We start from the raw sequence: 12525 nt of genomic DNA, 5'->3' as shown, positions 1-12525 counted from the left end.
TATATAAACCTATTCTTCCCGTGCGACGAACAGCCGTTTCAGCTAGTAATATTATAAGCAGAAAATGTGACAGTATTACAATATTTCGATTTGCTGCTTTCTACTTGGAAGATGTCAAAAGACTGGATTAGGAATTATATAATCTACATTTATTCAAAGAGGTAAAACCCAACTGAGTCCCCAAGCGTGAACGGCCGTCTTTAGTTGGGTTGGGTGATATGTTGTTGGATGTCGATATTATCGCCGTTATTTTGGGCGTTCTACAGGGTCAGGCAAAAGGTCAGCACCACTCTTTTAACAAAAGAGACACTGACCAAAGCTTAAAACCCAGTTTATTTTAAATTATAATTTGTAACTGTTTCGGATTTCTAGCATATCCTTCTTCAGACACTATCAAAAAAATCTTTGGTCAGTGTCTCTTTTGTTAAAATAATCAATCCAAAGCCATGAATAGTCTTACCACTCTTTTATTTGTGAAATGGCTTGAGGAAAGATGACGAAGCCGTGGATGTGGGAAATTGGGGTGGGGACACATCAGATGGTGCCATTTTGTATCATGGTGGCCATCTTAAAATCCATTTTAAAATGACGTTAAATATCTGAAATACGATAGGAAAGGGGACATGCGATACATGGTTTTAGGGTAGAATTTCACCAGAAATACGAATCTGAAGTTATTTTGCAGCTGAGTTTAATCAGTAATGGAATATTAAAGCTGTCTATGGTTATATTATTGGTTAATTATGTTTCTATGTCCGAAAAAAAGTATGAGAGATTCAGAATGCTTTTGTTCATCAGATTCAATATTCACAAGTTATCTTCTCGCAACTGATGCCAACTTGTACTGTGATCATATCACTGCTAAGATGCAAAGTAACAGTTCACAAGACAAAGAGATAAGATCAGAGTTTTTGTATTTAAACTTATGAACAATTTGTAGATACTTTCTTTTATGTATAAGTCGCTCTTTAATATAAAAAATATAGGAAGTTATTATATCACACTTTAATGTCTTAAGTTTTATTTGTATATAATGTGTTGCGAAACAGCTGTAATAACTGTCTTTTATGCATTACTGATACTTTTTTCCTGAAAATAATTGATACTATCTTCTGTTAAATGTCAGTGAACATCTAATTCATATGCATTACCTGAATCCAGTTCACAAGCTTGAATGAAGTATTCTTAAAGGAAAACAAAGATAACGAAAATAATTCTATTAAATAGAATAAAATAAATATTAGTATAAGCTCCCATTACCTCTATAGCAATAGAGAAAATAACATTAGCACGTCATGCAATGCACCACTAATGCACTATTCAGCACAATCCATTAAGGCGTTTTGGGCTTAGTTCTTTCTTACACAACACAATCACTCGGTTGACTTGTGTCAACTTATGCATGCAAATTAATACACAACAAATGAATTTTAGGAAACGCATATACGTGGATTTATAAAAAGAATGTTCTATAAAAGAATAACCAAATGGATGTGTGTGTGTGAAATATACTGCTCAATTTAATTATAACAAATACAAAAGCAGTTCTGTTATATTCATGTAGACTCTTACTTCTAACATAAATTAAAGCTCAATAGCATATACTGCTTCAAAGCACAACATGCCCCTTCGTCGGTGTGAGTGGAAAAGTCTTGCTGCCAAACGAAAGTTAAGACTGACTGTTCTGTTTAAGACTGACATACTAAAAACAATACAAAATTTACCATTTTTCTTTTGCTTGTTTTTCGTAAGTCAAAGGAGATAATGAAATGCAACTTACCATAATCATAGATAATGGTATTCTACAACAGAAAATATGAACCTCAAGAATTTTCAGTGTTGCCATCCACAGAAATTAGTGTTGCCACAATAACATTTCCGCCAAAATCTAAGTTAAGGCAGCGACTAGAGGAACAAGCTCAACTGCATTTGATTACGTATCACGTTGTTTTGGTATCCTGTTAACTACTTTTTAAGTAGCTGAATTTAGTTTATAATAAACAAAATAGTTTTAACATAGTTATTAAAATTTAATAATGTTATTTAAAAAGTAATTCACAGAATACCAAAACAACATGATACGTAATCAAATGCAGTTGAGTTTGCTTCTCTAGTCGCTGCCTAATCTTAGATTTTGGGGAGATGTTATTCTGGCAACACTGTAATTTCTATGGATGGCAACACTGAAAATTTTTCATATTCATATTTTCTGTTGTAGAATAACATTATCTATTGCTGTAGTAAGTTACATTTCATTATCTCTTTTATGAAAAACAAGCAAAAGAAAAATGGTAAATTTTGTATTATTTTTAGTATGTGAGGCTGTTAATGTTAAAAATTACACGTAACAGACCTGATCTGCAAGATCCATTTATTCTTCCAATTCCGTGAAGGAAAATTGTCGAATGTCAGTTTACTGATAATATTTATTAAGACTAATGTTTAGTGTACCTATTATTGGTGGAAAATTCTAAACAAGGAAATAGTGCTCAAGAGTAGTACGTATTGGCAATTTTCCTTCACGGAATGTAAGAGTGAAAGAACTTTACCGAAATTAGATCTTACACTTAATATAGGGTTCCCACTCGTCCTGGAAATGTCCCTGGAAGTGCATTTCTGGCCAATACTGAAGGTCAGATTTTTCATAATTATAATGAAGATTTTAATTGATTATTATTTTTGTTTGGTATCCCTGTTTTTGTATTGAATAATAATTTGTCTTGATCCTGCATATGTAGGTGGTTGGCTGGGAGAACTTCTTTCTTTCACTAGTCTCTCAACCCATTCTTGGATGCTGTCTTCACTAGCACTATCCTCCGGAAACTGTGCTTTGTACTACTATCAATCCTCTATAATCAGTCTATTTTCGCAACAGTACTTACTCTTCAGTAAAATTTCATATGAATGCTATTTGTCTATATATGTCTATCACACTACTCCATACTCAGTTGAAAAACTTGTAATATAATTCCTTTTCTCCCGTAATTATATCTGTCACACTGTCATGCAATGAAGATGTCATGTACGAAAAATAGATTTTTGTTGTTTGTAAATTTGTTCGGTGCACAATTAAACTGTCATATAGAAAGAATGAAAATACATGTGCTGGATGTGGGTGGGTCGAGTGGCTATAAGGGAAGTTGGGAGGCTACACAAAAAATAGCACATTACGCTCCTCTTTGTGTGTTAATACTGTACTTGCATTAATATTCACTGCATCAGCTACTGTACTTTTCATTTCATTGTTGTGAGTTTTGAACCTACAGTTGCAATCCTATTATACCTTCCTGTGTCGAAGTCCTGGAAAATTGGTGATTTTCCTGGAAACTTCCTGGCATTTTTTGGGGGGAAGAGAGTGGGAACCCTGTTAATATGTAGGATTAATCACAATTTAAAATTTCTCCAGCATTTTATTCATTTGGCAGCGAGACTCCGCCAGTCGCATTGACGAAGAGAGAAGTTGTGACTCGAAGCCCCGAGTTTTAATACATGTTAAGAGATAAGACCCTTATATTTTATTTAAATCTCTTTTTTTAAAAATATAAATAATAATATCAGTATTACCAATAAAACAGACTAAGAAGTAACTCTCGTAGATGTAGCAGTGCCACTTTTAGTACGAAAAGTAACAAATGTAACGACCTGTTGACGAAATCAAAGAGATGTGGAAATGTTACAAAGTTACAGTAATACCAATTTGTAGGGAGATAACGGTGGCTCAATGATAAGGGACTCCACCTTCTAAAAATACGTTACACTCTGTGATCAGCGTCCTATTATATTCTGCAGAACACGGTATAGAAAAACATGTGCTTTCAGATAATGAAAATTCATACAGGCACGTATGTATTACCCTTAACCTTACATTTCTAACAAATGTTGTGCTGCCTGAGTAAGGTCTACAAACTAGGTGCAACAACCGAAGAATCATTGACTTTCACCATGCACCTTGGGAAGTAACAAAACCGCAAGCCCTTCTTTCATCCACACGTATTCACACCAATAAGCATTTACACAGAAAAGAAAAGGAATCACTTTTGACACACACATATTTTTCTTTCCAGCTTCGGATCCAGGGGCCTAATGAAAGAGGAAAGGGGATTATTATTGAATACGAATGGAGACAAGTGTGAATTTAAACTTCCTACTAACTTGCAGAACGTATTATCTTTACCTAACTATGTTACAGTAGAGTACCTAAAACTTGGCACTCGATAACCCGGTCACACCCTGACAGAAAAAAAAAAGTGCAGACCTGTTCAAGGTCATTGCTGGGTATTTTTCTGAGGTCTGTCTTGTCAGGTAAATTACTGTGCAGTGTGTACAGTATTCAATAATTTTCATTCTCATGTATAGTAAAGGTTCTATGCCTTCATAAAGTACTTACTTTTCCTTTGTTTAAATGTAATTCGGCAGTGTGTTCTCTGTTGTATTCTTAGACAACCACTACATACAAGTACAGTACTATATTTTCTGGGGAAACACTCGTACTTATTCTTTTTTTACCCTCATTCCCGATAACCTGGCATTTTCACAAACTCTAGCACCCTTCGATCCACATTAGGCCGAGTTTTAGGGACTCTACTGTATAAGGTTAAGAGTTTTAGGGACTCTACTGTATAAGGTTAAGTGCGCCACAGGGATATCTTAACAACTATCTGTCTATATTCAGGAGAGCAGTTGTAGCCTTACTAGCAGACTCACAATGAGGTGTAGAATGTTTATCTGATCGGGTTATAACTGATTTTCGAAGTGTACTTTCTCCTGTGAAAACCGTTGTTATCAAACGGACCATCAGCATTATGGACTATTGCCCAACATGGCAATTTCCACTGCAACAAACTACGATCGCACAAAGTCATAGAAATTCCATCGCATTGTTCCTGGCAGGTTTATCATATACCGGTGAGGGTGATGTTCTAGACATCGTTTCAACAGCCCAAATGTGCATATATCCATTGCGTTTGCATCAGGGAGTGCAGGGATTCCAGTTTCCTGTTTTCTGTTATAATAGAAACGGTATCAGTAGATAATTTGATCATCTCGATCCACAATTAGTTTTGGTTACCTCCATACAAACAAGGGATTCGGGGATTATTACGGGTTACTGGAAGTAGGCAGCATTCACTGTTACGCTTTTGCCCACCTTATGTACCTCCAGCTTCTATCATAACTGTACCCGTTGACAACTCGGTTCGGCCTATGCCAGAAAGCGTAACTGCCGGACACGTGAGATATCGAATGTGGCAGCAGTCTTTCATTGAGTTTACCTCAAATTTAGCAACGAGACTGCGTCACATTTAATCTCTGAGACATGTCACGTTCTCCTGGCCGCTAGCAGACAAATTCCACAGAGCATCCAAGACAAAACATTCGATAATAACCTTAAAACAACTCTCTTTTATTCGCGAATATATCTGCATAGGTCTCATCTATATTTATCTGGCCACGATATTTTTAGCTGTGCTCATTCCGATTGTTAAAACATTTACTCCACACTGTTTTACTATTTCATTTTTTGTAGTACCAAAACATATGCGTAAAAAAAAAAAAAATGATGTGACAGTTCACTTTCCGCGGCATTTTATTAGAACAAACATGACTACGGCATCTGCAAGCTGACACCACACTAATAACGACCCTGGTTTCAGTGCTGCAACATAAGATCACTCTTCCTCATGTGCTTTATCTGTAACTCCCGCACAGCGGCAAGCGTCCCGGTAAATTTCCTCCCCAAAAAATTTCTCTGCCCCCTCCTACGAAGAAATTGAAGCTGCTGTCCTCATTGCTATCGTACTACGTTATAGAAGAAAATTTTAACAATACACGAAAAATTTTAAAAAATCAAACATAATCTTTGTTTGGGCACGTCAAACTTCCTACTCTAGTATTACTTTCTGTTTGAATATTTAACTTTGCTCCCTTTCTTTCAAAGTTTTATTTCGGAGATATAACTCATTATAGTCTGCTGTGCCATCAGTTACACTTCGTCTGCATTTTTACAACTCTGACAAACGTTGCAAAATCACAACCAATATTTTACATTTATTATTTACAGACATCTACAATAAAGGGCCACATTTATTATTTCTTTAGTATTTATTTTAGTTTATGATTTTCTTTCATGACCACTTGGCGTAACATGACCCATTTGAGGACATAAGCCACTGCAACGCCATCTGTGAGCGACCGGCTGAACTACTTCCAGCCTTGCAATGAGCACTCTGACTAATCGTCGTATCGGGAGCTGTGGCCGTCACCACGATGCTGGGTGGACGCCGAAAATTGGGAAGCACTGGCCGGGAATCAAACCCGGGACTACGTGGACATGAGTCCAACGCTCTAGCCACTACACTACGGTGTCCCCCATGATTGTGCCCTATACGCTAAAAAGACATCCTAAGTTAGGGGCATCGGAACAATGAGCTATGTTACTCCTGGAATACTCACTGTAATGTTCTAACAAGAGTTCAGTTAACGAATATAATCTATTTTCTTCTACACCTGAGTTTTCCCCACTCTACTTAATCTACGTAGAATTGACAGTTTTCTTAATTTTCGACGCTTCATAATTTCTAAAATACTGAGTTAATAGTTCTCATTTCAGTGGGATCTTAGAGTACAGCCAAGCAAAGGACATTAATACTTTTATTGTAATGCCACAAATTTATCTAGAAATTTGCCGCAAACAAGTTGAACTTTACGGAGAATAATGCACTTTCTATCTGAAACTGCAGCTGCACCCCAAGCTCACTCATACAATCATCCACACGCACACAAGCCATCTAACAAGAGAACGAGAAGCCACAAGCCCTTGAAGATGTTCCCTGAGAACACTTGTCGCCCTTACCATGTGTCGCCTCCTGTTGAGATGACCCAGCGACGAAACTCGATTCAGATTGCCAACGCTGTTGGTGTAATGGTGGTCCATAACGTGTTCTGGTTTATCACGATGATCCAGAGGTGGAACTATAGGGTCCAGGTGGGGATAAGAACGACCCAGTCGGTCTTGCTGCGGTGCCAAAATGGGAAACCGTGGTGGATGCTGAGTATAGTAGTCAGAGGGTAAATGAGGAGACGGTTGAATCACTACAGGGCTGTTTGGAGCTCGGTCGCCAACGAACATAAACAGATCTTCCTCGTCCTCTGGCTCAAGTTCGCCTTCGGTATCGGTCAGCTGGTTATTACTAGCAAACCTTTTGAGACCAACATTTAGTCTAGTCTGGAAGTCATCATCATCGTTACTAAGCGTGGAAATAGGTGAATTCCTCAAACGCAGTTTCATGTCATCTGGTCGACTCCATTCCGGCTGAAGACTTCCATGCACTGTGTAGTAGACAGAGGTATCATCAGGACTTCTGCTCAGGTGCTCCTCCCATTTCTCTTCAGCAGAGATATCTCGCTTCTCTTGCTGATGCAGATTCATCATGCTCTTAGCCTGCTTCAATCTTGCTTGCAGAAGGATTCGAGGCTCGTCACTTCGAAGCAATGAACCACGCATAGAGCTCCCTTTCACTCGTTCTCCTCCAGGTTGGCCTTCGACACTGACTGAGCGGTGAAAGCGAGGTGGAATATCTAAGCGGATCTCCTCCTGTCCACTCGCTTGGTTCAGATTGTCAGCACTCGGCCCACGAGATTGTAGTTCATCTGGTCTTGGAGGCAGACGGCGTCGTGTACCGGTAATATCTCCACAACTCATCCAACGTTGCAATGGTTTCCCAGCATTACTATCACTTAGAGAATCCACTACACTTGGATTCAGTCGAGCTTTGTTTTGGGCTACACCTTCCGTAAACACACCATCGTCTTCACTCAAAGCTCTGAAGTCAGTTATGCTTCCCGTCCGACTCATTTTGGAACTACGTTGACTAGGAATCGGCAAAGATAACTGAGGTTTCAGCTTCACAGAGGCGTTGCCAGCACCCAGCGATGACGTGGATGACGAGACAGAGGACTGTCCCAAAAGCCTTCCTTCCACCATTTCCAACGGAGAACTCCGCGAGGGTTTTACTCCTGTCTTGTCTAGTTGAGGCACCGGCGGTGGAAGGCAATTCATCCGGGGTAAGTTTAAGCGATCTCCAAGCAGTCTACCATCTCTAATACTACTACTGCTCAATCGCATACTACTCGCTTTGCTAGTCCGTGGATACACAGGTACACCTTTTACTGATTCGACACCAATTGTTCTCGCGGGATAATAGGCACTGGATTGTTTTTTCACTATTTCTGGTTCGTCCCACACTTCGTAACTTTTACTCTGAGGGCCTGTCCGCCACACCCACCGAGCAGCCTCTGCCCTCTCCAGACCCTCTTCCACATCCGCTGACTCTTTAGGAACCGACACACTCGACAGACTCTTCGCTTTCTTCAGCGCTCCATCATTTGTTGAAGGGACAATAATCTTCGGATGCTGACTGGTAGTGCGCGTTAATTTGGGTACAGTCTTCGAACTTATTTGCGGTGGCTTGGACGCTACTACAGTTCTTGTGGAGGAGTAAGCGGGTTGGTAATAGTAGCAGTCTCCAACTTTGGAGAGCTTTGAGTTCTCAGCATTCACCAGGTGACTCATTCTTCCCGGCGGCACCGACTGGGTGGTCACAGGTTGGATCAAGTGTTGTATGGGAGGTTTCAGGTAAACATTGCTACCTCCAGTGTTGATGTAATGTCGAGGTGGGATGTTAGAGGTTTTGTTGACCTAAGCAGGCAATAAATAGTGAAAAGAAAATAAGACAACAAAAAATGAAAGAAATATAATGGGTGCTAGTATTAGTAATAATTAAGGTTAAAACAACAAAAAAGTGGTGCAGTGCTAACAATACTTTCAAATCAACAACATTAACTTATAATCTGCACAAAGGTGGAAATAATACATAATTTTATAATACGCTGTTTAATAAGTAAAAGAAACAAAATACATTTGACAGAAATTCTTCAACAGTTTCGTTAATTGCAATTAGTACGATCAATTAATAAAAAAACGATTATGGCGATTTAATTATGAATACGAGGATCGTCATTTTTGGGAAGTATTTCAATATCGTGCACTGAAAACGACATCACTCTTCTAGACAACGAATTTACTGGTATTAAAAATGCGCTGAATATATAACGTCAAAAACCATATAATATCAATGACAGAATTAGCTCTTACTGACCTCTCGGGATTTAACTCCACATGCTATCAAAATTTACCACTTATAAGAAGGTTCGATTATCGAGGGATAGGCGCTCCTTATTTATAGAATCGGTTTTCGATTTCTTTTGATTACTTCGGAACATCACTACCTCGATAACAGAAAATAATTTTTATATCTCACATGAAGAAACTGCAAACATTTAAAATAGTATGTATTATGCTTATTTTTTACTTGTTTTATTAATAAACTTTAAAAAGGTCCTCAATTCGATCCGTTTATAGTGTATACAAAATAAGTAACTGATCATATATATAATGTCAAAATGAAAATGCATTTTTTGTAATTCGAAGATAACATCATGTAATACTATATGCACTACTTTATTTGATGGCTTGTCATTTTTTCTGGTAACATCATAATCCTGTGGCTATACAACTTCTGGGTTTTGATCAAAACTTTGACAAGTCAGCTTCAAAACAGGCCTGTGAAAACCACGGAACACCATTCAGGGAGTTCTGCAGTGACCGAAACAAATGATATTGACGGTACTCTATCAGACTATACGATAGAAGCATTAAAATCTTCCAGCCAAATTCTCTCAATTTCTGTCGGATCGTTATAGTTGATGGTGATCTGGCGTTTTCAGCGTGGTATACGACATTTCTTCTATTGACGTTTCTTTTGAGGTGATAGGCGCACTCGCCGTAACAGGTCCGAGTTTATCGTTCTGCAAACCGGCAGTAGCTCATGATGCAGGGTGTCTAATAAAATTCCAAAATGACATTTCGTGACCTTTTCTTCACCAAACTATAAAATTCATAACATTCAAAGCCTAATAACAGTACCTATAGTCTTTATCTTATTTTTACTTTCAAAGCTGTTCCCTGGAGCGATAAAAACTTGGTGTCTTCTCACAATTGAATAAACTGGTTGGAAGCGTAGGTGGTTTCGGCGATGCGATGAGATTAGCATCGCCACTCTCAATGATGCCAGCTAAAGGACAATCTCAAGAGCGAATTACGCCGAATTGTTAATGCATGCGATAGAAGCGTGCTTTGCTTGAGATTTACTAGCGTCTAAAGTCGACCATAGACATTTTTAGTGCTGAATTTTGACGTTTTATAGAACAAAATTTTCCAATCTCTACTTATATTTGCGCACATAAAAAATTGTGACCCAAAAGCTAAATTTCGTGACCGACAGACACCCCGTGATGCACGGTGGCCTTTGAATCCTACAGACACACAACATAATCTTTCTGGACGTCACAGTAGGTTTTACAACAGATAGGAGCTTTTTCTCGTTTTGACCACGATCTGTTACGTACCTGTTGTAAGTTATCCACTTATTATAAGTCGTGATCAACCGTTTCAGAAATAGCTCAAGTTCGTTACGTTTCAGTAGATTTAGACACAAATATCGATTGAGTAAATGCTTTTGACTCTCAGAGAATGTGGCACCCAAACTTAGCTTCTTTTTTTGTAGTTAACTTTTTCCAAATGATTTTACACTGGTGATGGATGTTTGGATCATTGGCGATGTCATGACTGCTTCCATGTCGACCTTGCTCAACTTTCGCCAGAATATCATGCACGTTTGCTGTGATTGATTCCTAACTGCGAGAATCATCTCGAACGTTGAAAGTTCCGAAACGAAAACGAGTGAATCATCTTTTAGCTGTTGCTTTTGATAACGTATCATCACCAATTTCCTCACGGGCCTGCGTAATATTTGCGTCTTTAACGAAATAAAATTGTAAAATGTACCGCAGTTTGCGGAACTTTCACTCATCTTTATGGTACAATTATCTTACGTCTGATCATAAGAATTCCAATACTTCATGTACATCTAATTGCTTCAATTGTCAAATGACGTTAGGCTTGACCTGCTGCGACCCATATACTCTGAGATTTGGAACATTAATGTCATCTCATACCCAAAAGGCTCAATACTTTTTAGACTACCTGATATTGTAAAATTTTCACAATGTCTTAATTGTTGTGACGTTTAACTAATAATTTTCTGTAAGGTAGACCTCAGAGAACTCCCTGATATGTGGCGATCACTACAGCCCAAACCTTTTAGATTTCATGAAATACTGGAAGCAGAAAACTGCAATCTGAGATAGTTCGTCTAATAAATCTTACTAAATATGATATTCTACAAGATGAAGTTAAAATAGGCACGCATACTTAATCTATATAAATAAAAATGAAAGTGACTTAATAACTCTTGAACCACCCGACCGATCTCGACTAAATTTGCCACATAGATGAGGTTCGAGCCTGGAATTTTTTTTTTTTTTTTTTATCATTTTACTTTGACGATGCAACTTAGGGGATGAGGAGGGGCCGATATATAAAAATGATTGAAAATGACCGATATTAGTGTCGAATCCACAGTTTTTGTGGTCGCTGAGACGAACAGTGACACTTCCGATGCCGTTTAAATCATAATTCAGCCCTTTATGTCCAAAGTGAAACATATTCTCTCCGTGCGAAAAACGGGTATTCTGTTAGTATTATATATAATCTTACAGTGGTCGACAAGCGTTACAAACGACTAATTTAAAATTTCTTTCACCCGTATTAGGAGAATGGACTGACTTTGACAACGACAAGCATATAAACTAATGTCCCAGAAGGAATTTCATAAGTACTAGCTCTTAGCAAGAACTCACTTTTTTTTTTCTTTTTTTTAAAGCAGAGAAAGATTGGATTTTACAGTTGTTTAGAATCAATTCCTCCACTGGTGGTGAAAATTTCTCACCTGTCTCAGCCACTGGATGACCATTCAATCGATCTGCCCTTTTCCAATGCTGCAACTTACTCATCCCATTTCCATCCATAGTATCTTCACTACAAATTACAAGAGTCACTCACAGAAAAGGATCGTTTTAGAGTAAAACAAACGACAAATATATGTGCAGAATATTCATGGTACAGAAGCTACAATCTTTACTATATTTCCCAACATATTTGTCAAAACATTCATGTATTTATCACAGTGGGATACCACTCTTTCTACTCTGTTGGCGCCAATGTATTGAACCATGTACGACAGCGTCTTGAAATTCATCAGCAGTGGTAAAATGCTTCCCAGAATGAAAATACGTTGCACTGAAGCATTACAGCATACATATTCCATCTACGACCCCTCAGTTTGAGCCAAGCGGCGAGACGGTAAAGACGTGAACATGAACGCTATTGAATGAGTTGTTTAACATACGAGTCAAAATTTAGAATCCTGCCAATTGTGAGGAGCGGAATGTGATGAGATTTTTGATTTCCACTTGATCTGAAAGTAGGAAAAATTGTGTGTGGAAAACGCTTTTCATGGCTAGTGAACTCAAACACGCTTTGAATACATTAGCGCTGACAATACAAAA

General features: G+C 38.2%; 1 protein-coding gene across 10 annotated transcripts in view; it reads right to left on the bottom strand.

Annotated features, from left to right (window-relative positions):
- Nucleotides 1-12525, bottom strand: part of Wnk (Wnk kinase) — a 297369-nt gene that overhangs the window by 27437 nt on the left and 257407 nt on the right. For 9 of the 10 annotated variants that reach the window (XM_081766830.1, XM_081766829.1, XM_081766833.1 and 6 more), the window contains one exon: nucleotides 6851-8695. The exons of the other annotated variant lie outside the window; for it this stretch is intronic. In XM_081766830.1, the coding sequence (XP_081622956.1) occupies nucleotides 6851-8695 (1845 nt within the window). The remainder of the gene's footprint in view (nucleotides 1-6850; nucleotides 8696-12525) is intronic. 10 annotated transcript variants of the gene reach the window in all.

Source organism: Thermobia domestica, chromosome 7, assembly GCF_964235325.1.
Source record: "Thermobia domestica chromosome 7, izTheDome1.hap1.1, whole genome shotgun sequence".
NCBI classification, from domain to species: domain Eukaryota; kingdom Metazoa; phylum Arthropoda; class Insecta; order Zygentoma; family Lepismatidae; genus Thermobia; species Thermobia domestica.
The sequence above is the reverse complement of the archived record's forward strand: the minus strand, read 5'-3'. Positions and strand labels throughout refer to the sequence as shown.